Below are 27,677 nucleotides of genomic sequence, written 5' to 3' on the forward strand. Positions count from 1 at the left end.
ACTATATGTGCACACGCTGAAAAAGATTTGTCTGATGACATATAAAATAGCAGTTACCTGGGTTTTTGGCGTTGAGGAGTTTCATGGTGGCCAGTCGGGCAGCGGCATTTCCCCCTGCTGCCCATTTCTGTGTCTGTAGAGGGTACATGGTCCGTTCTTCATCCTCACGCGCCTTCTCCCTTGCACGCAGGTATGTGCCTGCATAGCAAGTTACACAAAAAAAAACTTTGTTGATGTACTGATGAACTGGGAGCACCATTGCGACCTCAAAATTTATTTGCTGAATAACTAAAGACAAAACATTTGAAGTTTCTAAAAAAAAAGATGCTTTATACAGTAAAAGCTCGTTAATTCAGATCTCACAGGACCGGGATAAATGTCCGAATTATCCAAATGCCGAATTAACGAACAGGAAAAACAACATTAAAATCAAGTTGGAGAAGCATAACTTTATTTACTCAAGTATCTTGCAATAGTCATCTGATTTTTCATGCAGATTTCGGCTGACATCAAAACTTTTCTTAAATTCCTAGTGGCCAACAGCCCGCAAACTGTCAGAAGTGCTCAGGCAAACGTCTTCCAATATCAGTAGCGCCTCCATGACTTGTCGTGAGGTGCGATGAGGTCGTGGCTGCACCTCCTCGCATGACTCTTTGTCCGAATCATGGTCTTCCCGGGCACCCGTGTCATCATTAATAATTTCTTCATCGACTTTGAACGAAAGCTCCGCGTGATACTATTACTAAGGTGTTCTACATAACACATTACTTCGTCCCATTCTTGAGTACGCCTCTGTGGTTCGGTACCTTTACAAACTTTGAAGTAAATTTGTTGCACGATACAAAGAAGATTTGTTTCGTCTGGTGTAATTCCAGTCGCAGTTACTTAACCTCTAATCACTCTTGCTGCGTTACCACATTGCAGTTTCTACACTTCAATGCAGTCTCCAGCTTTTGCGACTATAGCTGTATTGCACTCACTAAAGAAAATTGTACTCGTAGCGTATTTACTCGATTCTAACATGCCCTCGATTGTAGCTTGCACCCTTTTTCCGTGACCAAAAAAAAAGAAAAGAGTACAATAACGAGCACCTCGCGATTTCATATAGAAGTACTGTTTTCTCTCATTTGGAAAAAGCTTATTTCCAACACACTAAAGTTGCAATGAATAAAAACACAAATGGGAGCGGCGTACCTTGCCGCCGAGATTTTCACTGCGCTGGTACGAGTCGCGTGGGGCAATATCTATCACTCTTCATTGCTATAAGACAACTCTTATCGCTATCAACAGACCAAAGCATTTCATCCTCGATGCCATCCATGGCATTCGAAATCCTGCACTTTAAAGGTCTCGTTGACCATGGCAGACGGGATCGTGCGCCATGCATCTTTCACCCATTTAGCAAAGTCCTGCAGCGAGCAACGCTTCATTTTATTGGTGGGCGTGAATTCGTGGCAGCCACTGAGAAGTTTCGGTGTAGAGCGCCCGAATTCTATCTTTCACTGGTTTGTTCAAACAAACATCGAGTGGTCCAAGGTTTGTAACGGTGCTTCGTGGAGTTCTTTATCGCAGTGGCATTCAGAGTTCATCGTATCTAGCCAAGATTTGCTGGTCAAGTAGTGTCTGGACTACAGTACCAAGAATGTGCATTAGGTAGCTGTCTATATGCACCATGGAATGTGATGGCATAGTGGAATCGTGAGGGCATGGGCTCCCTGAAAAGCCAGTTTTGAAAGCCCCATTTCCAGCAAGGCATGCAGCTGTGGCAGTCTCCAACAAGACATGCAAGGTCTGCAGCAAATTTTTCCCATGTCACCCCGTAATATTTTCTGACAAACTCAGGATCATAGGCCATCACGTAAGAGGATCTGTGCAGAAAATATTTCAAACTCTGCACACTTGCAACCATCACCCACGGGGTTGACATTGTAGCAGAAGCACCTTGTTTAAGAAGATACTTCTTATAGAGCAACTGGAGCCGCACATCGGCAGTTGCCATGCCAGGTGAAAAATGTTCAACTGGAATCCAACTGGTTCCAAATGGCATTGACTGGGACCAACTGGTTCCAGTAGGAAAACAGCTGGTACCAGTTAGAAACCTACTGGGATGCAACTGGTTCCAGTTACAAGCTAACTGGAAAGCAACTGGTTTCAGTTGCGATTCCAACTCGAACCATCGCCAATTGTATTGGAAGCAAATGGTCCCAGTTGGGATCCATTTGGAACCTTAACCAGCTGTACTGGTAGCAAGTAGTTCCATTTCGATTCCAACTGGAACTTTGACCACTTTTATAGTAGCAACTGGTAGTAGTTGGGATCCAAGTGATACCTTGACAAGTACTCGTACAACTGTTAACATGAAGAAGATGAGTTAAGTGATATGATACTGCAACGAGTGCAACATTGGAGATGGAATTCATTCAACAAAAGGCTTATTTATATGGATAATTGAATCATGCAGGATCCTGTTGCACTAATGCGGAGCACATTGCCTTGGCATGTACGCATTGTTAGGATTGGGGGCTCAATCCCATCGCTCGTAACTCGTCAACATTGGAGTCAGGCACGAATTAGACGGTAGCTGGCCCATGCCGTCATCCAACTTCTCCACGCTGAGGACGTTGATGAAGGGAAGGACTGCTTCTCATCGAGAACGAGGAATATGGGTTTGTTTACAGTATCAACATGCAGTTCATGAGTTTAGCATGACTGCGAGGGAAAAGTATGTTAGTCTAACATGACTGCTTGAGAAAGCACTCTGAGCAGCCGCACAACAGCGGTTTATAAACACTCGGTCCTCCCTTGATCCCAAGGTGAGGGAAAACGTTTGACTAGGCACCGTAAACAAGTTGACCATGCACCATAGGCGAGACGACCAGGCACCGTAGGCGCATTTTATTCCCTGATCTGACCCCTGCAGCGTGCCCGCCGCCTGCCCATTGTCTTGCGTCTTGATCGGCGCGTGGGAAGGGGTCTCCGTAGACGTTCCCGCGGCAACTCCCCCGCTCATAGCAGATCAGGTCCGCAGTGGCGGGTTCAGGCACAAAGCCTGCTTCGTCAAACTCTGCTCCAGCAACGGAGAGTCGAGGATGCGCGTATTGTCCACACAAAGTCGACTTAGTGACGCCGTAGCTAGAGGTTTGCGGCGGCGCTCCAGGAAAAGTTGACGCCCGCTGTCGCAACTGGCAGGCAAAACTTGTGCGTCATCGGGCCGTTCTTAACAGCGTGCTATAGTTTCAGCGCACTAAATTTGTGAAACTTGGCCCTTATCTTTAGTTGTCCAATGAGGCATTGGTTCGTCTCGTGACATTACGCTGCATGCCTGACCGACACTGCGGTGTTACGGTAATGTTGCACCAACTTTGTTTAGCTGACGTTGTTGCTTAGCTAAGCGCTAGTGAGCTGAATGATATTTGGTGGAAACAGCTGGTGTTTGCAGCACAGCGATTACTTCCCTACGACAAAAATGAAAAGAAAGTGCTCTGCAACGCATAGAGCTACATAACGCAAGCTTACTATGCATTCATGACCACTACAGCTGCCATTTTGAAAAAAAAAAAGGCATTTGTTGCGCATCTTGTCATGTTTGGCTCAAACCTCTATGACTCAAACAATAATAATGATATAGCAATAAAATGAAATTAGTTCAAATAAAGGTAAAATAAAGTTGTTACCTCAGATAAAGTGTAATTGTATTAATAGCGAGAAACTGAATCGCAAAGGTGAAACCGGTGAAACGTGACAGCGTAGTTCAGCAGCCATATTGACAGCAAGCTAGTTGAGCTAGGCATGGAGTAGAGTGTACTAGAATGCGGTAGCATGGAGCGAGGCGTGCACTGTTGTGAAGATGAATTTTCAAGAGGAACGTGTAGTGTCATTGCCTGTGTAACCTTATTTATGCAGTAGTATTAGTGCCGGACATTTTCACCTTTGGAAGACGGCATGACTACAGGCCAACAGATGGCACCTGTTTTTAACACTGACTACGCAGCTTTGTGGACACATTGGTATGGATTGACGTGCGCCGTTTTCCCTGGTCTTGATTCTGCCATTAGGAGGTAATTATATGTTTCACTTATTTATGATTCGATTGTAAGGGGTTCTTTATCACAAAGGTGTAAATACTCCAGCACACTGTCATTGACTCAAGTGTTGTACTACGTGACGTTTGTACACATACAATGGTTGCGAGTTTGGTGCTTGTTTTTGAGCCCCATTATCTGCGAGTCAAACACATCGTTTGTCTTGCATCACTCGCCAAAGGTTCCAGCGTAATCGGTAGTGCTCGCATGACTTCCAGAAAGTACTACACAATTCGTGTTGCGCATACAATCTGGTTAAGTTTGGCGAGAACATAGAATCAACTATAACATTCAAGTAAGTTCCAATCATGCAGGCACGTCTTGCGCTGAGCGATAAATTTAAGCTGCTAGCAGGTGAGCGCAGTCCCCGAGAAAAGGGTAAACGAGTACACGTGTCAATATGAACCAGTGTTGAGCAAGACTTATGTTTTGAATAGCACATGAAGTATCAAGCATATTGACTCATGCAAGCTATTGCATCTGTAGCTCTAACGTGTAACAGAAGCGCATACAGGGTGTGCTTGTGCTGCAAGTGCGTATTCCCAAACTTGATCCATGTGCAGGCTATATTAAGGCAAGAAAATAAAAGAAAAAAGCTCTGGCATAATAATAAAAAGCTCTGGCAAACATAATATCTGTTTGCGTAAAGATTAGATGGTGATGTACAAGAGCTACAAAGCATGAGACAGCTCATACGTTATGTCTCTGAATTATTTTTATTGGAAAAAGTCAGAGCACAAACTCAGCTGACTGTGTTAGTGGTGCAGAATTCAGAAGCATAAGCTTTGGATAAAACATGATCTGAATTAAAAAGATTGTCGTGCAAGATTTTTACTTCAGTTGTAGATATGACAATTAATGAACACTTGGGTGTACATGGAGCTCCGCTCGCTGTTACAGGCACATTCGATCAAGGCGCGCTCATAATGAAATGTTTTTTTTTCTTAAGTAGGCATTCAAATTTGCACAAAACATTGATCGCATACAAGGGCACATGAAATAGGATCTCACACTTCTGAATACTTGATCAGAAAAATGTCTCTTGCGAGGTTTTTGATATTTGGGGCGACTACTGGAAAAGCTGGCGCCACCGTCAGTGTGACGTGGCATGAAGGATCATGTGGACACAGCAGCAATATCGGCTGCTTCGGAGGCGCTGAAGCGAACTGAAAACGGAAGGTTAAAGTCCCACCTGCACTGTGGTTCTGATTAAGTGGTGAAACTTTCCTGCCTTGGGTGCCTGCATGACAACACTTGAAAGCAGTATAATAGGTAGTGGCTGCCATTGAAGGCGTGCAGCATGGTAGGCTACTGTTAGTGCCGCACGTTCGCAACGGAGCCCGGTATCAGCCTTATTCACACGTAGCCGCAAGACAAGAAGCTGTGGGAAGCTTGGCTCACGAAACTTAAAACCGGCAGATAGTCATCGGCTTCAACTCGAGTGTACAGCAAGCACAGATGCGAGGAAGATTTCTAATACAGCATCGGGGCTGCGATGTTAGGTGAGTAGCAGAAAGTGCACACTGAGACGCTCGCCCGCGTGCTGCCCCGCTAACGTCATGAAGTTTTGGTCTATGAACTTGTTGATGCTAGATACTGGCAAGTTCACTGGAATGAAAAGAGAGCGGCAAGAAGCTTATAAATAAAGGCATGGCATATGGTCATGTTTGTGTTATGAATTGATGCACTGGATTACGAAAAAGAAGCAGCAGGAAATCGCACGCTGAGAAGACCGATAAACATGCAGTGCGACACAACTAGATAAATAATGGTATTTAAACATCCAAGACTTAAGAAAAAAAAAGATTCAGTCATCGTGACGGGACATCCAAGCCGGCCTGGTAGGTGTCGAAGTCCGTTGTTATAACGAAATTATTTTTGAACAGCTCTTATAGTTTCCACGCAACAGTGGTTGCTTGTGTGCTGTCAAATGCTCATATGCTGCTGCCTGAAGCTCATGGCACTATGCAAAAACACGCTCGCAGTGAAAGGGAAACATTGTGCGCGTACATAGATGCAGGCATGCAGTCGGTCACCGCGAACCCGTGCAATCGCTGCATTGAGGCCTCATTCTGTTATACTCCATTTAGTTATACAGACAGCCCACTATAAGAGCATATTTCGCATGCTTTGCTCACAACGCTTGCCTACCTTTCACGCAAGAAGCCTGTTTGGGAGGCTTCATCATGGCGACCATGCTCAGTGACATTCAGTGTACGAATTCGGTAAAGAGATAGCGTGTGTAAACCATTCTCTTTCAGTTTGCCCAAGATTATTATTTCGACAGTAAAAAACTTGCCTCGTTTTGAGAGTACTTACAGAAATGTCCTGGAGGGCTGCCACGTGGTGTTATCATTGAGTGCCGTAAGCGAAACCTGTGAGGAGCATGCCGCATGATCCCTCGTACTACGCAAGGGAGGCGCTTCCGACAGATGGCGACTCCGTAAGTCCTTGCCCCGGTATAACAGTGCTATCTCAGTGGGGAATTGTGTCATGATGTACTCATACTAAAAGCTCTAGTTACTGCTAAACAAGAGTTATTTGTCATCGCATACTCTTTCTTTGGCCAATAGCTTCTGTTCAAGGGCAGTTTCGGCTTTGCATCAGGTCACACTGTATTATGTCTATCAGAGCTACTGATACACCAGTATGGATATGATGCAAAAGTAAAATTTTTGGTAGAATTACTTGCATGAAGTAGTGATTGCTTTTTTTACTGAACGCATATAAATATTTCTTTGAGATGGTGATGTGCCAGAGCTACGAAATGTGTCAACGTGTGCCATGTTTTCAAGGAAGCACTCAAGATGTTTCATCACTAAACACAAGCTGCAAGTGTTCCAGTAAATCTCAAGCTTCAACACCAAGCTGCTTCGGCTGCTTAAGGTTCACTGAAACGGCTGGTTCTTAGCGACATGTGATAGCAACCAAAAAGATGTATATAAGGTATGGCCAGCTTGAATGCCATCTGTAAGTGTGTACCTGTTGTTCCTGCTGGCCATGGCTCACTATCCCTATTGCACAATCGATAGCAGCTGCAATAGGAACTGGAACTGTTCAGCTGGGGACTAGTGGCAAAGGGGATGAACTGGAACCAGTTACAATGGGAACCAACTGGGACCAGTTACAATGGGGACCAACTGGGAATTGTTCCATAAACCAGTTGAACTGGAACCAAGTGCATTCCCAGTTCAACGATGCCGTAAAAAGTGAAGAGCTTCGGAACAAATCGGTGATTTGAGAGCGCGGAGGCAGATGGCTGATGCGCACGCAAAATTTGCATCTCCAGCGCAGTACGTGCAGTCCGCGCCCTCGTCATAATGCGACCAAAAGCACCTGCATTGCTTTGTTTGTTTGTTTTCTGTGTAATAATTACGTTAAACATACGTTACAGGAGCCTAGTTCTCCTGTGGAAAATAGGCCGAATTACGTTTATTTATTTATTATTTTTTTCCTGGTCGCGACAACGTTTTGCGAGCATGCTGATGCTGGCTCGCTCCCTGATAAAGTGTGGCTCGTCCAGAAGGTCTACCGTCTTTGCTACGTTGAAGCAGTGGCCGGAACACATGCCGGCCGCGGGGGAGTATGTGCACATAAAGCGGAACCGGCGCTCTGGCTCGCTCAGTCATTGCCGCACGGCGAAGGATTGGGGGGCTGGCTCTGGGTCCCGTCCCAGTGCTACAGTCTCCGTCTGTGCACAATTCACTCGCCAGAGAATATTTGTAACTTACCTGCGGGGTTCTGTTCCGTGTGAGTAGATTTGCAGGTCGTCGTTGCGCTGGATGTCTCTATCGTGCGCGGCGAACGCGCCAATATATTATGTAACAAGGTTCTTCGTACGAGTAGTGCTTACTGCTTCTGTCCAAGTACGTACGCACCTTTAAACTAGCAAACCGTACGCAAGGAGGAAGGCACGTCACACATGCATTGCATGTGCTGCGTGCAGGTTCACAAAGCGGAACGAGCTGAATGGGTCGAACGTTGCCGCTCAGAAAAGAAACATTCTATTTGGGCACGCGGGGCAATAAATATTGTTGGCAGAGCACGTGTGCTTGTTTGGCGATTTCCTGCCATTCTAAGGGCTAAAAGACATGCGCACAATATGGCCTTGCAATCGCGTCGGTGGTTCAGTGGTAGAATACTCGCCTGCCACGCGGGTGGCCCGGGTTCGATTCCCGGCCGACGCATTTTTTTTCCTACATTCGAGTCAGTGTCTTTTCATTTGATATTAGCATTCCACTCCTATTCTGTGGAATATTTTGCGTCTACCAGGCTGCAGTTCCTCAAACTAGCTTCTCTTTTTTTTTCTAGTGTCTACCTTATTTCCCTTGTCATGTTGACGCTTTCATGGCCTGATTTCTTTTTTTTTTTGCCATACGAATGAAGACGGCTACATCGCCTTCGTCGCTGCTACTTCCTTACAATCATCGTCATTCAGTGTGTAAGAGGGGGAGGGGGAAGAAAGAAACCTTGGAGAAGTAATTTCTCTCTACAGAGCTATTCTGAGACAAGGTAGGGTGGTTCGCATTAAATCATCACCTCTCAGGGAGTCCGAGGGTCAGTCGTAAAGAATGTTAAAGCTTCGCACTTACAACGAAAAATTCGTCCGGGCCAATTAAGTTTGCGGCAAATCATGCTATTGGAAGTTCAGACAAAAGACCCAGACGCAATGTGCCAATGTGTATCATTATGCACAGGGCCACACTTTTCTCAGTAAGTGTATTCATTTGTTCAGCTGCTCTTCAATCTAATTATTACTGCTGGTGGCTCACATGTTTCTTCGATCTTCGAACTGAAAGGTAGTTTGCACGGTCTACTCAACACCCCTATTCTTGTAGTGGTCACCACGGCGAACAGCAAATTCATTTCTTCAGCTGGCGAGTGTACTTAGCCCCCAGGCGACAGCCACCATGCCTAAGTTTGATTAGAAGACACCATAGTCTCCTAGATAACTTCTGTGGCTGCCAGGGGAGAGGTGGTTTCGGTATCGCTGCGAGCGGACGCGCTGTGTATGGGCTCCTCCTTCGAAGTCCACAGCGACCGGTCATTTCGACTTGAGCCTCTCAACATCGCCACCATCGTATCCGGGAAGGTGAGCCGCCCATTTTGAGCCCGCCTGGGTGTCATTATCCCGCCCGGGTCGGATTTATCGGCCTTTTCTCCGTCTGCCTGGTGCACGCTGAGGCTACGCCTGTCTTAGGCCTAGCGTCCGTGACCCCCACAGCCCACCCAGCCATGGAATACCAAGTAAACGGCACCGACATCGACCCCGCCGAAGCCCTAAACGGGGAATGGGAGACCGTCCTGCGTCTCCGCAAACAGCACCGCCCCGCGCCTGCCACTCACTCTCCCCAGACGGAACCCAAGGGCGGCGACGGCCGTTCAACCGCCGAGATATCCCGAGCTGCGGCGCCGCCAGCTGCGCAGCGCCCGCTCCGTACGCGACACGCGCCTCTCCCGCAGCTCCCGCGGGGAGACTTCAAGATTGTTGTCCGACCACGCGGCGGTTTGGACATAACCAAGGAGACCCCTCGAACGCTCTTCGCAGCAATCTGTGATGCGACCAAAATCCACCTGCAGGAAGCGCTCGCTCAGGACCAGGTGCGGCTGCATCCAACGAACAATACCTTGACGATCAGCACTCCAGAGGAGGCTCGAGCTCGAGCTTATACCCAAATGACGTCAATCCGCATCGGCACGAGCGCAACTGATGTCACCGCATACCTCGCTCCGCCCGATGATGCCGTGAGGGGCGTCATTCACATGGCCTACAATGATGAGTCGCACGGTGAAATCCTGAAAGGACTTGTTCCCTTCAATCCTGAACTACCAATTATTGACGCTCGGTCCTTCGGGAAAAAGCGATCCATTATTATCACTTTCGCCACCGGCCCCCTGCCAAAGGCTGTCCGCTTTTGGGCGGGTATTCACACTTGCTTTCCTCATCGACCAAAAATGGAGACTTGCTACAACTGCCGCCGTATCGGACACCGCCAGGATGTCTGTCCCGTCCCAACTAGCGGATGTTGCCACAATTGCGGTGACAAGCACACGCCAACGGAACCCCCAACCTGTACACCCAAGTGCATTGTCTGTGGGGACGAGCATCATACTGGGAATATTCAATGTAAGTACCGGTATGCACGCCCGCCACCACGCACCCAGCCAACCACCGGACACCAGTCAAGAACCCGGGAGCAGAAGCCAGCCCCGCGAAAGTCATCGCGCAGTGCAAGCACTGCGCGCTCCCTTTCACGTGACCGTAGCCACAAGCCCCAGCAGGACCTCACCTGGGCCGACCGTGCAAGAAAAGCGCCGCCTGCCCCCGCCCAGAAAACTCCGGACCACAACGAACGGGAGCTCCGGGCCCTGCGGGAGGAGGTAAGACGCCTCACAGTCCTCACTCAGAGCTCACTTCCCTCTCCTACTCTTTCTCACTCCCCCCCAACTTCACCTCCTACTCTATCACAAACCAACACCGCTACCTCTCAATCACCCCCCTCAAAAAAACAACGTATCACTCCCCCACCCCTCACCTCCGAGCCGATCGATGTCGACTCCAAATTGAAAGACCTCTCCGACCAATTTGACAAAAAACTCAAAGAGATTGAGGTTCGCCTCGAAAGCAAATTCAATACTCTCATCACTGACCTCACTACGAAAGTGGAGACGCACTTGGAACGCTGCATGGAATCTATGCTTCAGAAAATGGTCAACCTCCTCGAAGCACGCCTCACGCAGCTCCCTCCGCTCTCTACCCCCCTTCTCCCCACAGCACAACTAACTGCCATGGAACCCCACATCCCAATAGACGCGAGACTAGCCCCTCTTATCCATCCCTCTAAGCTCCAATATGGCGGGACGGGGCAACAATAACTCCCTTCACATCATAACCTGGAACTGCCGCGGCTTCCGGGGCAAGCGCGCGCCCCTGCAGCTTCTACTTCCTACACTTTCCCCGACACCACAAGTCCTTCTTCTCCAAGATCCCGCCACTCAGGCCACACTCCCCAGTTACAACTCCACACACTCTGACACCACAAACAGACCCAGGGCGTCCACACTTGTGCACCGCAACTTAACACACAAGACACATTACATCACGTCAGAGACGCCCTGCGTGATCACCGAAATTATCCATTATACACATACACTCCCATCCATCTTTATTGCCAATATCTACCACCCCCCATCCCAACCGATGGCCTCGTTGGACTCCCTCCTCCGAGAGTTGTACCGCCTAGCAGGGAAGCACCCCGTACTAATCGGTGGGGATTTCAACAGCCAGCACACTGACTGGGGATATAAAACAACCACACACAGAGGTCGCAGGCTCTGGCTGCTCATGCAGAACCTCCAACTTTCCGTCCACAACAACTTTCAGATGCCTACGCGAATCGGCAACAGTGTCAGCATGGACACTAGTCCGGATTTGGTGATCAGCCGCTCCCTCCGTGATGTGACCTGGACGAGAACACAACACACACTGGGCAGTGATCATTACATTATACAAGTCACTGTCCCATTCAAACCACCCCGCCACACCTACATGACACACAAACTCATTAACTGGGACGCTCTCCGCACCGCGCGGACTGCCCTCCCTGACAACCCCATCACCGACATCACCGACTGGGTAGACTCACTTCAGACTGACATCCAACACCACACGCAGCTGATTGAAACCACCACAGACACCCCGACACTAGACACCCGACTCGCCCACCTCTGGGAGGCCTACCACAGCCTCCTAGAAAGGTGGAAACGGGGTAAACATAACAGAACACTAAAGAAACGCTTAGCCGCTTTACAATCCCAAATTCAACTACATTCGGAGGAGCTCTGCCGCTCAAATTGGGGGCAAGTATGCGACGGCATCGCCGGCAAACTGACAACCAAAAGAGCGTGGCACCTCCTTCGACACCTCATCGATCCATCGAAAACAAAAAACACCACCCAGCACCACGTCACCCGGCTCATACACACACACATGGACAACCCCGATGCTCTCTTGGGTACACTCCGCGACACATACACTTCACCTGGCATACCATCTCCTCTCCCCTCATACACAGGACGGCCGAACCCCGAACTCGACACCGACATAACAGAGGCGGAGGTCAGAGCAGCCCTTATGACTCTCCGCACCAATTCCGCGCCCGGCCCCGACCAGGTCACCAACACAACGCTTCGTAATCTGGACAATCAATCGATTACTCGCATCACGGAGTACTTCAACCAGTGCTGGAAAGAGGGCACTCTCCCCCAGTCCTGGCGACACGCAAAGGTAATCTTTATTCCGAAACCCAACAAACCACTTACACTCCAAAACCTTCGCCCAATCTCGCTCACCTCGTGTCTCGGAAAGCTTTTCGAGCATGTGGTATCAGCGAGGCTCGCACAGCACATGACAGACCATGACTTATACCCTCACAGCATGGTGGGATTCCGCCCCCATTTGTCCACACAAGACGCCATGTTGCAAATCACCCATGACATCTTCGATCCGCTCATTCCAAGCCACACCAAGGCAGTCCTGGCTTTGGATTTATCCAAAGCCTTTGATCGCGTCGAACATCACGCGATCATGACTGCACTTTCCCCACTGAATGTGGGCGCACGTACGTACACCTACATTCAGGCATTCCTCACAGCACGCACGGCCGAGCTCCATTTCGGCCCGCTCACCTACCCCACATACTCACTAAAAAGCGTAGGCACCCCGCAAGGCTCCGTCCTCTCACCTTTCTTATTTAATATCACACTCATCCCCCTAGCACGACAATTGGCAACCGTTCCTCACCTGAAACACACTCTCTACGCGGACGACATTACGCTATGGACTACCCATGGCAGTGATGGCGCCATACAGGACACCATCCAAGCAGCCGCCAATCTGACCCAAAACTATGCAGTTAGCGTAGGACTTTCTTGTTCCCCAGAGAAGTCAGAGCTGCTGTGTATTCGTCCCAAGAACCGCAACTTGCCCTGCTCCCCCATCGTCATCGAGCTGGACGGTAGACCGATACCAGAGGTCGAAACCCTCAGGATACTTGGTATGCATATCCAGAGTGATGGGAAGCACACGACTACACTCCGGAGACTCAGGCGGGTAGTAGGGGCGATCTCGCACCTTATCCGCCGGGTCTCGGGCCACCACAGAGGCATGAGGGAGCGTGATCTATGCCGACTTGTTCACGCCTTTGTACTCAGCCGTGTACTCTACTCCACCCCCTATCTCAAGCTGTCTCGCCGTGAAACTGACGCCATGGACGCTCTTATTCGCCGGGCATACAAAGTCGCCCTCCACCTTCCCATAAATACACCTACCGACCGACTCTTACAATTAGGCCTCCACAACTCAATCGGGGAACTTGTAGACGCGCACCGCCAAGCACAATACCTTCGTCTCACACAAACCAACACTGGCCGGTACATACTGCACTCCCTTGGAATCCGGATACCAGCCAACGATCCGACATTACGCCCCATACCAAAACCCTTACACTGCGAACTGCTCATTAAGCCACTCCCCCGTAACATGCACCCCGACCACCACGATAAGCGCCGCAGAGCTCGAGCTACAGCGCTGCACCGTTACTACGGCTCGGAACCGGACGCCGTATGGGTAGACGCAGCCTGCAAGGGTGATGAAGCGGTCGCTGTCGTGGTGGATCACACTCTCTCTCCGATTGGAACGCACACACTCCCCCCAGACACCTCTCCCGAAGCTGCAGAGGAAGCCGCCATTGCCCTAGCTATTATCAACACAGAAGCACGGTATGTTTTATCAGACTCCAAAACTGCAATCCTAAATTTCGCACGAGGCCGAGTCCACGTCCCTGCTTTTTGCATACTGGACTCGCCCGTTGCACCCCCGCCCCGTCATGTGGAGCTGATTTGGGTGCCCGCGCACTGCGGGAATCCTGGTAACGAGGCCGCCAACCTCTTAGCCCGAGGTTCTTTAAACCGGGCTCTTGCGGCCTCCGATCCGGGATTCACGAAGGAGCGCGCGCACACTTTCAACGAGCTGACGAATGCCTCCAAGGCGGCGCGTCAGCTGTACCCCGCACCGCACAAATCCCTAAGCAATCGACAAGCAACCCTTTGGCGCCGATTACAAACTCACACTCTCCCATCTCCTCTGACTCTTTCTCACTATCACCCTCTTTTCCTCACATCAGCCTGTAAACTCTGTCCCGAACCTCGCGCTTCTGCTCTCCACCTCCTTTCCCATTGCCCGGCGGATCCTCCCCCTCGGGGCCTCGAGCACCTGAAGACCTGGGAGGACTGGGAGACCCTGCTGCGCTCTGGAGACCCGGTCGTGCAGACCATGGCTACTGATCGGGCTGCCAGCGTTATGGAGCGAAGCAACATAAACGCTTGAGTGCAGTGGGGTCGTGCGGGGGCCCAGGGGCCTGCGTGCTCCAAACTCCTCAGTCTCACAATAAAGTTTTTATGATGATGATGATGGCTGCCAGGTGACCGCAAAACAGCAATCTATGATGACGCTCACATGCCTCTACACTGAATGGCGGCACCACTCCACCATCTGGCGTCGGTGGTTCAGTGGTAGAATACTCGCCTGCCACGCGGGTGGCCCGGGTTCGATTCCCGGCCGACGCATTTTTTTCCCTACGTTCTATGGAACGTGAGTGTTTTTCCTGTCATGTCGAGGCTTTCATCACCCAGATTTTTTTTTATTATCATTGGACTCCTATTTTTACATCTTCTGTACAATATTTTGCATCTGTGATGCTGCGGTTACTCAAACTGCATGCAGCTAACTCCAACGCGTTGTCAAATATGTCACGATCGAGTTCAGGAGACGAAACCAGGCTGACGATACGTTCGCACCGTGTCGTACCTTACTCGCGGACATCTGGGGACGTTGTGTTGGGCACAGACATGTTCATGTTTTCTTTTTAGATGTCACTCTGCAGTTGCCGAAATGCGCAGGATACATTAAAGCCGAGTGGGTATGCGTTCAAGAAATTGACCGCACAGCAATCGAGCAGTTAAACGAATCGTTCTATCCTAACGCACACGTTTCGGCTGTCGTCACTTGCAGAAATTGTGAGCGGTCGTCTCCATCGCCGGTTGCCTGGATCACTGTTTTTAAGAACGTCCTCGGGCTGCCTGATACGAACAGTCATGTTTTGAAAAGGCCACTTCGAGAGCGACCGCAGCGGTGGCGCCTCTGGCGGCGCGACGTTCGCAGAAACTAGCATGATAATCACTCGAAATTGCGGCCTCTCCCAGTACAGCTGCAGGTGACGTCAAATTTAGCTTTACAGACGTTTGTAATGTACATTGCTGCTTTCAGTTCCTTCCAAAGCGCATCGAATTATATTCAGAGACAAAAGTAATCTTCATTCGTCGTCAACTCCGCACTGGCGCCGTATGCCGGATCGCCAGGGGTGGGCACCGATGCCGCGACGCTGTCTCGGCATACTTACCTGGTGCCGGGGTAACCGTGATCAGCGAGGCGGTGCCCCCAGGGAGAGGCGCGGGCATTGCACTGCGCCCGTGCTGACCCCTGCCACTACCCCAAACTGGGGCAGATGGGGCATGCAATTTTTGGTAGTGGGGGACTGCGTTCGCGCTATCCCCCTATCCATGTCAAATTCCAAAAATAGTTGGTTAATTCGAGGTGTATCACTTCGGCGGGGTCGCTGCCAACATGGCTCTGACGTCAGGCAGCGTTGTGCAATGCTTTTCGTAGTAGCACGAACTCGCCACGCTAGTGCCTCCCCCTCCCCTCTGTGGCGCACTAGCGGGGCGCTTCGCGGATTAGGCGTACATTCAAGTGCTAAATAGCGCAGCAGAGCTAGTTAAGGCTAGGGTTTCGTGGCTTTTTCGTGCCCGTCAACGTTTCTGTGCCAGCGAAAAAAAGCTCAGCTCCCGAATTTTGATGCAGAATCGCTGCATTCTGTGCAAAAGCTAACCCATGGCTACTGATCGGGCTGCCAGCGTTATGGACCGAAGCAACATAAACGCTTGAGTGCAGTGGGGTCGTGCGGGGGCCCGGGAGCCTGCGTGCCCCAAACTCCTCACTCTTACAATGAAGTTTTAACGCGATAGCGTTAGGAGCTCGTGTCGCAGAAAAGCCGGTGTCGTCGGCGTCGGGTGTCGGCGTCGGCGTCAGCGTTTTGCGGCGTTGACCGTGTTTATGATGATGATACGTTTTATCACTGGTATACGCATATTCAGTAAATTAATTATTAAAAGGCACCATTTTCAGGATCAGTATACTCTGGTAGATTTTTTTGTTTGCCTACGGGGCTATGAGCCATTCATTGTCTTATGGGACGGACAGATTTTTCGTTGGGTAGGCATACAAATGCTTACTCATTAAATAAAACAGTGGTGAGGCGAGGATGTGTGTGCGTACTTTAGTGACGATGACCACCCATCAGGACGATAAATGTGTTAGTACGTTTGTTCAACATTCTGCGTCCTGTGTCAAACAGCTTCGCTGGTCATCTACCTTCACAGAGTGGAATTGCTCATGATTGTTTCCCTCATAATAAAAAAAAAAGCGGTGTACCACTTCAGGACTTACTCCCTTCCGCTTGAGTAGCTTGGCGGAACCTTTGCGTTGGGGAATACTCTCTTCTGCTTGTCACTGGTGGAAGTTCAATTCAGTTTGATTTCCTTTTACTGAAAGGAGTAGAACCTGAAAGCTCAGGAATTAGCTTGACAAGCGGTTCCGACTCCCCGCAGGGTGACAGCAGCACTGCAGCCACGACCACGCTAAAAAAATAAGAAAACAGTTCAAATACTTTTAACAGAAGAAGGCCAAACAAAATTTTTAAATATGGTGAAAGAAAGCTTGCAGTATGTTTATGTACACAATCATACATGAGCTGGTGTGATGGAGAGCGAAGCTACGAAAAGTAAATAGCAACTTCCGTAACAACGTTTAGAACTTCTTGCTGGGCGAATTGGTGCGTGGCTGCGTTTTAGGAAGAGTTGCGCCTTATGGAGAATGAACACAGGAAAAAGGGTACTTAGATATGTTTACTTTTTAATTGTATCCAAATAAAGTGCCTGGACCTGCACTGATTCAGTCAGCAGTATTTTAGCCCTTCCTAGACAATATGGAAAGGGTTTGGCTTTCACGCGCGAACTTCCTACTAACGGTTCATTGCACTTCTTAGGTCTTGAACTGCAGTTCGGCCTGCATCATATTTGCTGGCCCTATGCACCACGAGCACAGAAAGAGCTTTTACCTTATGATTCTGCGCATTCGAAGATAGTTAAGAGAGAGATTGCAAGTTCCTGCCTGGAACCTGCTTTTACAAAATCATGCCTGCATGTAATGCAAGACAGTTTTAGAGCGCAGCTCTTTGGCGTCCGTTCCTGGGTTTCGCGTCGTCGTCGGCGTTGTCGTCGGCCTCGTAACCAGCTCCGCCCCCCTTTCATCCCCCCAGCGCTAGCAGCGACCGACTGATACCGCTGGATGCCGCTGACGCCGCTAGAGAGTCAAGATAACGTGACTGCATAGAACACCGTCGCCGCCATGCAGAAAGAGGAGGAAAGGGTCCCCCCCCCCCCTGTTCTTGTGTGGCGGATAGGGTGCTCTTCAGTTGCCAACGCGCCGGTTATTTCACGTAGGCCCCGGCACGTCGACGAATACGTGACCACCTTCCCACGGCTAGACCTGGTTCTTAGCGCTGCGGAAGCGAGGGTATCATATTGTTTGTGTCGGCATCGGCGGCGTTGTCCCTGAAACCAACTCCGCAGCTGGGGTTGACTCACTATCGGCGTCAGCGGCATCAGTCAGTCGCTGCTATCTCTTCCCTCCTCCCTTTATCGTGTTGTCCGCTTGCTGCGCGCGCTTCTGCCCCCATCGTTTGCCGCTGGGTGTACACGCCGCCCCCCTCTTCCTGCGAGTCTCCGGTTGTCAAAGCGCCGGCTCGAACTTAATTCCTTTCTTCGCTCCTCCTCCAATGCAACCCCTGTGCGGTGGCAATTAGAGAGCCAGATCGGTGGCGGCGGATCTGTATATGTGCACCGCCCGAGTTTGCTGCGCTCAAATTTCGCATTAGGAAGTAACGTAATCGTCGGTAATTTTTTTTTAGAATCAAATTAACAGGCTGCTTTCAGCGGGCTTCTACTGTGAGCTCATCACAGTAGTGCCCGAGAGCCTTCTTAAGAAAATAAGAGAAAACAAAAACGGGGCAGCAGCACTGAGTGGTTGCTCAGAAAGAAACCCATGGTTGTGCCACGTATGCACGAAGTCCAGAGAATGCACCGAGTTTTCGAAGTGTTCATTTGGGGGTCGAGCTGGGAGAGGACAAGTCGCACAAATCTCTTTCTGACCGTAGAAAAGGGGAGGGGGGGGGGGGGCTAGGTTCGGCTCATTTGTTTCTCGGGCAACTTATGCAAGATTCATGTTGCTCCGTGACCAAAAAGACGCGTTCCTGCATACGGTAATGCGAATTCGGCCGAAAGAAGCAGTACCCGAATACGTTGTATCATCCAGCCCTGTCAAACGTGTGGGTGCGCGGCTTTCATTGGGAGGTTTTGCGCGCTTTTCAATGGATGAAAGTTCGTTTTTCTGCGCAGTATCTTGCTGAATTTAGGAGGAAACCACTTTATAAAGACCTCATGGACAATTAGTTGCCTATACCGGTGTACCGTTCCATACAATGTGTTGGCGGGGAATGTCCTGAAGAGTGTTAAAAAGATGTCGGCGCGGCCTTCAATGAAAGCATTCAGCTGCACACTGGCACACTGCCCTTAAAGTCATGGCTTCAAGAAAAAGGAATATTTGTCCCGTGGTCCCTAAACTGTCTAATCTGCAGAAAATCGGAAACTATAGACCACATTTTCCTTCACTGCACAGACACTGTATTTCACTGGGACGTCTTGCAACGAACCTTAAAAAAGCAACTTCTCATCGCCTTACAGCATACGATTTCTTTCGGCAGATAGCGGAGACGAAGTGCCGTGGGATGTGTTTATGCTTATCAGCTTACACAGTCTATAAAAAAATCGAATGGCCTTTAGGCATACAGATGAGACTATTCTGCGTGTACGCGAGTATTTTATTGTTGCGGCTAACAGCGGCCGCGGTGACAGGATCGACGGAGTGGATACCGAGGGATACGAAGTGGTTTTGCCTACTCTGCCATCAGGTCGTAGTGTTTTGAATACTTTATTTTTGCACGCGGATGTCCGGTCGAGGCCTTACCGAGTCGAACATTTCCGGGACACGTTGGCGCGTCTTAGTTTTCTCCCTGAAGTGGTAGCGTTGGGGGCATACCAGATGAGCCACGTATGAGCTGTGACTTTCAAGAGCATGGAAGGGATGAAGAAAGCTTTGGAATGCGGCGAAATGAAGGTGAAGGGCCAACGTTGTTTGGTTATTGATCCGGCAAACCAGGACGTGCGTTTGAAGCTTCACTGGCTTCTTTTCAATGTGGCTGACGATGATGTGCGTGTAGCGCTTGCTCCGTTCGGAAAGGTGACCGAGGTCTCGAAGGAAAAGTGGAGAGTTCAAGGGATCCAAGACAAGGGGTCGACGACACGCCTGGTGCGCCTCAAGCTCCATAACGGTCGATGACCTTCCACACCAGCTTCGCGTAGCCGGTGACATGGCCCTTCTAGTCGCGCCTGGAGGAGCGCCACTGTGCCTGCGGTGTCACAGTAAGGGCCATATCAGACGAGAATGCCGAGTTCCTCGCTGCACGCACTGCCGTCGTATTGGACACGAAGAATCTCAGTGCGTGAAGACGTACGCAAGTGTTGCGGGGCCGGTTGGAGGAGAAGACACTGCGCGGAACTCGTCATGGACGAGGCTGACGCTGAAAAAGCCGCAAGCGAAGCAACGCCGAAGCTCGAGGTACTTGATGCGGCAACGTTAACCCCGCCCGACATGCTCCAAGACGCAAGTGTTAACAAGGAAAGCCGAAAGCTGACCGACGCAGCTGGCGACGCCACCGCCGTCATGAAAGTGCAGGAGGCCTCAACGCCGTCGAAGTCACCTGAGGAGCCAGCCTTCATGGAAGTAAGCGAAGGAACAAGTGGAGCCTCAGTCTCCAAGCGCGGCCACGACGCTACGCTGGACGAGCATGAGGCCCTGGCTGCAAGGATCTCGGAAGGACCACCGCCAAAGGCGGCGATCATTCGGCGGTCAACGCTGAGACCGCGTCTGAACTTACCACCGGACCGGAGGGTGGCGGAGACGCCGCCGACGTAGCCGCGAGAGCGTGTGCTTCGCGGCGTCTCTTCTAGTCCACCTAGTGATCAAGCCAAACTCAAGGGACGATGGAACGCCATGACAGGGACATCAACTGTGCCTTCCTAAGGCTGCCATGGCAGCTGCGGAAGGTTTGAGCAAACATCGAAGGCAGCTTTGGCCCCAGACGCATGAGGTGGGTACCATGCGGTTCGTTTGTTCTTCGTAAAACATAAGAATGGCTCAAAACACTGCACTTCGTTTTGCTACTATAAATGTCCGCGGTCTTTGTGCCAGAAAACGGCGATACCAGCTCAGCAGGCTTTTCTTAGAAACAGATGTTGATATAGCAGCGGTGCAGGAGACAAAGATAGAAAGTGAGGAACAGACGGATCGCATGGTGCTGCAGTTTCGCAATAGATACAATGTTTGTGTATCACATGCTGTCGGGAGTTCCGCGGGGTGCGCTATCTTCGTTAGAAACAACCTGGGAATTAGAGAAGGGGTCTTGTAAAAGTGGAAGACTGGTTTTTGTGGATTTTTTTTTTGGGGGGGGGCGCAGGTTCGCGCGTGATATGTGTCTACGCCCCCAACATTGAAAATGAGCGTGTGCCTTTCTTTGAGAGAGTAAATCAGCATTTATAGTGTGACAGGAAAGTCGTATTGCTAGGAGATTTTAATTGTGTATGTTTCGCGGCCGATCGAGTGAAAAACCTTCCAGTGCGTGACAAAAGTGCGTTACTTTTAAACACACTAGTGCAAGAATCTAATCTGGACGACGGCGGTCATTTCCTGTATACCGGCACGCCTGCATTCACCCATTTTCAAGGGCAAAGTCACGCAAGGCTAGATAGAGGGTATGTCGCACTGGAGCTTGTTCCGATGTGTGGCAGCTATAGTGTGAAACACGCCTCGTTCAGCGATCACAGCCTTGTAACTTTTAGTGTAGGTACCAATGAAAGAAAATCGAAATTTAACTGGTAGTTGTGCAAGTTTAACGATGGGCTGTTAATGAACGATTCCTTTTGTGAAAGCGTGAAAGAAAAGTTAGATAATTTGATCGAGGCCGAAGATGGCAACGTGCTAGAATTATGGGAGAATTTTAAACAAGGAGTCAAGATCAGTGCTATAGAAGAAGCCACTAAAGAGAAATTTAATGAAAGGAAAAAAGAAATTGAAATGCAACGTGAGCTTGATTTTTTGTACACCGTGGAAAGCGAGAGACCTGGGAGCCGATCAAAAGAAATAAAAGAACTGAAAAGCCAGCTCGAGCTTATCGAAGAAGAGAAGTTCAAAGGAGTAGTTATAAGAGCACGAGCTGAAAGGGTTTGGCTGTGTGAGACACCGACTAAACGAGCCTTATCTGACGAAAAGGCATACGCGAGGCAAAATGAAATCAGGATGATTCAATACGAGAACGAGGTCACGAGCCAACCTCAAAAAATTGCAGAGGCGTTTCTTGATTACTATAGCAAATTATTTGGGACTGTTAAAGACGTCACAGAAGAATTCAAGACGGACTTATTGTCAAACATGCCGCAATTAGAGGAAGACATTCAAAAGCATCTGGAGTGGCCTCTGACCATCACCGAAGTGGAAGGAGCGATAGATGATTTAGTTGTAGGCAAGTCCCCGGTACTTGATGGACTCGGAGCGGCCTTTTATAAAGCCTTCAAAAGTGATGTCAGTGAGATCCTGTTACGGTTGTTTAAGGAGGCATATGTGCAAAAACAGGTTCCTCCATCTTTTCGGACATCGCACGTAGTTCTGATACCTAAATCAGAGGACCCAGAAAAATTGTTAGCTGTCGACGGTTACCGGCCGATATCACTAATGAATGTAGACTACTATGCTGGTCACCACACCCTGTAATCGCTTTCCGAGCACTCTTGTAAATATCTTATAATAGTAGGGTCGCATCAAACATGCGGCATTAAAGAAAGGTCCATCTACACAAATATTCATATTGCCAGAAGCATTTTAGAATACTGTAACGACCTAGGTGAACACTGTGTCATGTTACAGTTAGATATGCAAAAGGCTTTCGACCGTGTGGCCCATAAAATTTTTTTCAGTATTCTAGAACACATAAAGGTAGGGGATTTGATCTTAGATGGGGTAAAGATGTGCTATCATGAGTGTACCGCCAGCCTCATTATAAACAAGGAGGTTACCAAAAGCTTTAGCGTCCGGTCATCTGTGCGCCAGGGGTGTGGTTTGTCGCCTCTTTTATTCGCAATTTACCTAGAGCCGCTTTGTAGGAAAATCAAGAATGACAATAGAATATCGGGTTTCAGAGTGCAGTCCGCGGAAGTGAAAGTGCTGGCATACGCGGGTGACATCGCGTTGTTTTGTCGGGATAAAGAAAGCATCGAAATCGCGGTCGCAGAGGCTTTATCATACTGCAGAATGACAGGCAGTGCTATCAACTTTGATAAATCCCTAGGGGTATGGATCGGCAACTGGGAAGACCATCCGAGTAGGTTTGCAAATATCCGCTGGACAGTCACGCCGGCAAAGTACCTGGGGGTGCCGCTTGAGCATTACCGTGACGCCGTTGATTACTGGAATGCCGAAACTGAAAGGGTTCGGGAATGTACACTTAAATGGGGAGGCCGCAATTTCTCTATGTTTGCTCGTGCGACAGTGTGCAACCTGTTTGCCGTTGCCAAAATTTTTTACGTGCTCCAAGCGTTGTGCATGTCAAGGGCTAACATACAACGTTTACACAGAGTACTCGCGGTGTTTGTATGGGGTTCAAGTTGGGAGCGCACCAGTCGCACTAATCTCTTTCGTTCGGTTAAAAATGGAGGATTAGGTGTAGCACATTTGTTCATTAGGCAGATTGTGTCGAGGTTTGTTTACTTACGGGACCAAAATGACCCATTTTTATTAACTATGTTTCAAACAAGGCTGAGCGAAGCTATACCTGAGTTTTTTGTATCGTCACATCGGTGCAGTCAAGGCAGAGCGCGTGGTTTTTTAAAAGAGGTAGTCTGGGCTTTTCAGCTGTTAAAGGTTCGGTTTTCCATGGAATACTGAAGTAGGGTAGCACGAAAGCGCTTATATAAGGACCTGGTAGACACAATGTTACCGGTGCCATTGTATCGCTCGATGTTCTGCATTGGACCTGAAAAGGACGTACTAAAAAGAGTAAAACGAATGCCAGTACGCCCGTCGGTAAAGTCCTTCTTTTTCCAGCTCCACACCAATACTTTACCTGTGAAACCGTGGCTAGATGAAAAAGGTCTTTCCGTGCCTTGGAGCGTCAACTGTTTACTATGCCGGAAACCCGAAACAATAGAAGACATTTTTCTTGACTGCTGGGATGCTGTGTTCCATTGGGACATATTACAGAGAACACTAAAGAAGGACTTGCCGATTACACCATATGGGATTCGTTTCTTGCCTACTCTAAATGAAGACAAAGTACCCTATGACATGTTCATGCTGGTGTCCTTACATAGTTTATGGAAAACTAGAATGGCCGTGAGACATGCCGAAGTAAATGCCCGGCCTGTTAGAGAATACTTCATTGAAAGCATTTGTCATATTAAGGAAATGTATAATTTGCAAAAAGAAAAACCAACATGGCTCAGTGTGATGACTGAGCTAGCAAATTTTAAGCGATTTTAGCCCTGTGACTGCCAACCAATGGCAGAGATGTTGTCGTGACCGTTGTCTGTTGTTAAAATGTCTTGTTTTGTAGCCTTGTTGCCATGTCGGTAATAAAGACAAAAAAAAAGCGTCGGTGGTTCAGTGGTAGAATACTCGCCTGCCACGCGGGTGGCCCGGGTTCGATTCCCGGCCGACGCATTTTTTTTCCCTAAAAATTTCTTGTGAGTGTTTTTTCCTCTCATTGCGAAGCTTTCGTCAACCAGATTTTTTTAATATTATCATTCGACTCCTATTTTTACATCTTCTGTAGAATATTTTGCGTCTGCAAGGCTACAGTTACTCAAGCTGCATGCAGCTAGCCCCAACGCGTTGTCAAATATGTCACGAGTTCAGGAAACGAAGCGATGCTGACGATGCGTTCGCACTGTGTCGTACCTTACTCGCGGGCATCTGGGGATTTTGTGTTGTGCACAGACATGTTCATGTAGTTTCTTTTTCAGATGTCCCCCTGCAGTTGCCGAAATGCGCAGGATACATCAAAGCCGAGTGGGCATGCATTCAAGAAATTGACCGCACAACAATCGAGCAGTTAAACGAATCGTTGTATCCTAACGCACACGTTTCGGCTGTCGTCACTTGCAGGAATTGTGAGCGGTCGTCTCCATCGCCGGTTGCTTGGATCACTGTTCTTAAAAAACGTCCTTGGGCTGCCTGATACATGATGTTTTGAAAAGGCCTCCTCGGAAACGACTGCTGCGGTGGCGCCTCTGGTGGCGCGACTTCTTGTCTGCGTTCGCAAAACCAGCATGATAATCACTCAAAATTGGGGCCTCTCTCAATGCAGCTGCAGGTTACGTCAAATTTAGCTTTACAGACTTTTGCAATGATCATTGCTGCTTTGAATTCTTTGAAACGCGCATCGCAATTTCTCCAGAGGCAAAAGTAATCTTCATTCGTCGTCAACTCTCCACTGGCGCCGCATGCCGGATCGCCAGGGGTGTGCACCGATGTCGCGGCGCTGCCTCGGCATACTTACCTGGTGCCGGGGTAACCGTGATCAGCGAGGCGGTGCCCCCAGGGAGAGGCGCGGGCATTGCACTGCGCCCGTGCTGACCCCTGCCACTACCCCAAACTGGGGCAGATGGGGCATGCAATTTTTGGTAGTGGGGGACTGCGTTCGCGCTATCCCCCTATCCATGTCAAATTCGAAAAATAGTTGTTCACTGTGAGGTATTTGTGTGTGTCAGCTAGACTGGTTTCGTGCTAACATCCCTCACGGTCAGGTGGCATTGTAAAATGCCGATCTGTGGTTGACGCAGACTTCGTACCATTTCGGCGTAGCGTAAGCAGGCTGCTTTTTTCGTTAAGCGCGTCAGGTTTATGAGAAAGCTCGAGTGCTGTTATGTAAATTAATGTGAAAGGAGAATTCGTTTTTCTTGGCACCCACTGCACCAAATTTCACGAGGTTTGTTGCGGTTGAAAGAAAAGCTTAAAATGTAGTGATTGTTGGTTTCGAATTTTTGAGATAAGTCATCAATGTTTTATTAAAAATCGGCAAAAAACGAAACTATGAAGTTTAGAACTCTAACTCACTAACGAAAAAAGGTAATACAATTCTGTGAATTGCATCTAATAGTACATCTAAAGCGGACAAAATTGATGAGTTACACGAATATAACAAAAATGAGTAATATGGAAATGCAGTTTTTGCAGAACACTTGTAGCCAACGTAACAAATTCACGTAAGATGTAAAATGACATATCGAATTTGTCCGCTTTGAAGGATCTAATGGATGCCGTTTGGAGAACCGCGATATCTGTCCGTGATGCAGAGATATGAATTCGTAAACTTTGTGCTCCTATTTTTTCAAAGGGTCGAATATTTGAAATTTTTTAAAGCAAAATTCAGGCCCTAAATTGAAATTTCGCGTCCAACATTCACTAGAATTTAGCTTTTTTTCTCAAATGACACAAACGTCATTAAAATCGGTCCAGGGGTTCTCTCAGAACAACTTTTTTACGTTTTACATGTATTTGAACAGGCCGCGTCGGAGTTGGGCCCGAGATAAAGCTTCCTCTTGTAACTCGCGCGAACTATGGCATGTGCGCCCCTCTGTGGCGCACTGGCGGGGCGCTTGGCTGATTAGACCTACACTCAAGTGCTAAATATTGCAGCAGAGCTATTTAAGGCTAGGGCTTCGTGGCTTTTTCGTGCCCGTCAACATTTCTGTGCCTGCGAAAACCCGGCTCCTGAATTTTGATGCAGAATCGCTCCATTATGTGCAAAAGCTAACCCATGGCTACTGATCGGGCTGCCAGCGTTATGGACCGAAGCAACATAAACGCTTGAGTGCAGTCGGGTCGTGCGGGGGCCCGGGAGCCTGCGTGCCCCAAACTCCTCACTCTTACAATGAAGTTTTTATGATGATGATACGTTTCATCACTTGTATACGCATTTTCAGTAGATTAATTATTAAAAGGCAGCATTTTCAGGATCAGTATAGTCGGATAGATTTTTTTGCTTGCTTTCGGGGCTATGAACCATTCATTGTCTTATGGGACGGACAGATTTTTCGTTGGGTAGGCATACAAATGCTTACTCATTAAATAACACAGAGGTGAGGCGAGGATGTGTGTGCTTACTTTCGTCACGATGACCACCCATCAGGACGGTAAATGTGTTAGTACGTTTGTTCAACATTCTGCGTCATGTGTCAAACAGCTTCGCTGGTCATCTACCCTCACAGAGTGGAATTGCTCATGATTGTTTCCATTATAATACCAAAAAAAAAACGGTTTCAATTTTGCAAATGCAATATTGCCGCTAAAATTGATGATTAAAACTTTATTATATAGATATTCTTTGTTACTTGTGACGTGAGTCATGTTTTCCACGATGCCGCATTTGTATGATGTGCACATGGGCTTATCACACGTTATCAGTGCAGCACCCTGTGTTATTTGGCGCAGGAAAAACAGTGTGTATATTTTCTGCATTCGCGATCTCTGGTAAAGAAAGCGAAGGAGAGGGGGACCCGGGGAACGTGTGCGGTATCCAAGGCGGCTGTACTGTTGCTAAAACCTAGAAATTGTCGATATCCTCGCCTTCCTCGACTACATCAAGGCGGGGGGGGGGGGGGGACAGAAGACCCATGGGCCCCGGGTGCCAGACGACCTAGGTACGAGGCCGCTTTTTTCTCAGTACAGTATATTCATTTGTTCATCTGCTCTTCAGCCTAATTGCCTACCGCTGGTGGCAATTCTTCGACCTTCAGTGGAGTTGTTTGCAAACTGAATGGCAGTTTGCACGGTTCGCTCAACACCCCTGTTCTTGTAGTGGTCACCCCGGCGAACAGCAAATTTATTTCTGCAGCTGGCGAGTGTACTTAGCCTCCTTTCAGGCGACAGCCACCCTGCCGAAGTAACGATTAGATGGCCCCATAGTGTACCAGATAACTTATGTGCCTGCCGAACGACCGCAAAACGGCCGTTGTCTATGATGACACTCACATGCCTCTACACTGAATGGCGGCGCCACCTCGCCATCTGGCGTCGGTGGTTCAGTGGTAGAATACTCGCCTGCCACGCGGGTGGCCCGGGTTCGATTCCCGGCCGACGCATCTTTTTTTTTTTTTCGACCTTGTATTGAGTATTCTTCCGCCAACGACTTTTTTTTTTATATTACCGCTCGCCCCCTATTTTTACATCTTCTGTAGACAATTTTGCGTCTACTCAAGGCTGTACTACAGCCTTGTAGACGCAAAAGCCAGGCTGGAGACGAAGCCAGG

General features: G+C 48.9%; 2 protein-coding genes, 6 non-coding genes and 1 pseudogene across 25 annotated transcripts in view; 8 read left to right on the plus strand and 1 right to left on the minus strand.

Moving 5' to 3' along the window:
* LOC139054863 (uncharacterized) overlaps positions 1–8,156 on the minus strand; it is a 51,292-nt gene extending 43,136 nt beyond the window's left edge. For 15 of the 18 annotated variants that reach the window (XR_011511559.1, XR_011511558.1, XR_011511564.1 and 12 more), the window contains exons 1-2: positions 7,814–8,156; positions 58–198 (exon numbers count right to left, since the gene is read on the minus strand). Coding sequence is in view for 5 of the 18 variants with exons in the window: in XM_070532531.1 (XP_070388632.1) it covers positions 58–125 (68 nt within the window). In the remaining 13 variants the exon portion in view is untranslated. The remainder of the gene's footprint in view (positions 1–57; positions 199–7,813) is intronic. The other 3 variants (XR_011511569.1, XR_011511567.1, XR_011511560.1) reach the window with 2 other exon arrangements.
* LOC139054862 (uncharacterized) overlaps positions 1–27,677 on the plus strand; it is a 156,443-nt gene that overhangs the window by 46,036 nt on the left and 82,730 nt on the right. The gene's annotated exons all lie outside the window — the stretch shown is intronic.
* On the plus strand, positions 8,199–8,269 carry TRNAG-GCC (transfer RNA glycine (anticodon GCC)). The gene has a single exon. It is a non-coding gene; the product is annotated as a tRNA-Gly (tRNA).
* On the plus strand, positions 14,638–14,708 carry TRNAG-GCC (transfer RNA glycine (anticodon GCC)). Its single transcript has one exon. It is a non-coding gene; the product is annotated as a tRNA-Gly (tRNA).
* Positions 15,534–15,697, plus strand: LOC139055030 (U1 spliceosomal RNA). The gene has a single exon (XR_011511622.1). It is a non-coding gene; the product is annotated as a U1 spliceosomal RNA (small nuclear RNA).
* On the plus strand, positions 22,472–23,936 carry LOC139059569 (uncharacterized; annotated as a pseudogene).
* On the plus strand, positions 24,017–24,087 carry TRNAG-GCC (transfer RNA glycine (anticodon GCC)). The gene has a single exon. It is a non-coding gene; the product is annotated as a tRNA-Gly (tRNA).
* LOC139055033 (U1 spliceosomal RNA) lies at positions 24,918–25,081 on the plus strand. The gene has a single exon (XR_011511623.1). It is a non-coding gene; the product is annotated as a U1 spliceosomal RNA (small nuclear RNA).
* TRNAG-GCC (transfer RNA glycine (anticodon GCC)) lies at positions 27,439–27,509 on the plus strand. Its single transcript has one exon. It is a non-coding gene; the product is annotated as a tRNA-Gly (tRNA).

This window comes from Dermacentor albipictus, chromosome 1, assembly GCF_038994185.2.
Source record: "Dermacentor albipictus isolate Rhodes 1998 colony chromosome 1, USDA_Dalb.pri_finalv2, whole genome shotgun sequence".
Lineage (NCBI taxonomy): Eukaryota > Metazoa > Arthropoda > Arachnida > Ixodida > Ixodidae > Dermacentor > Dermacentor albipictus.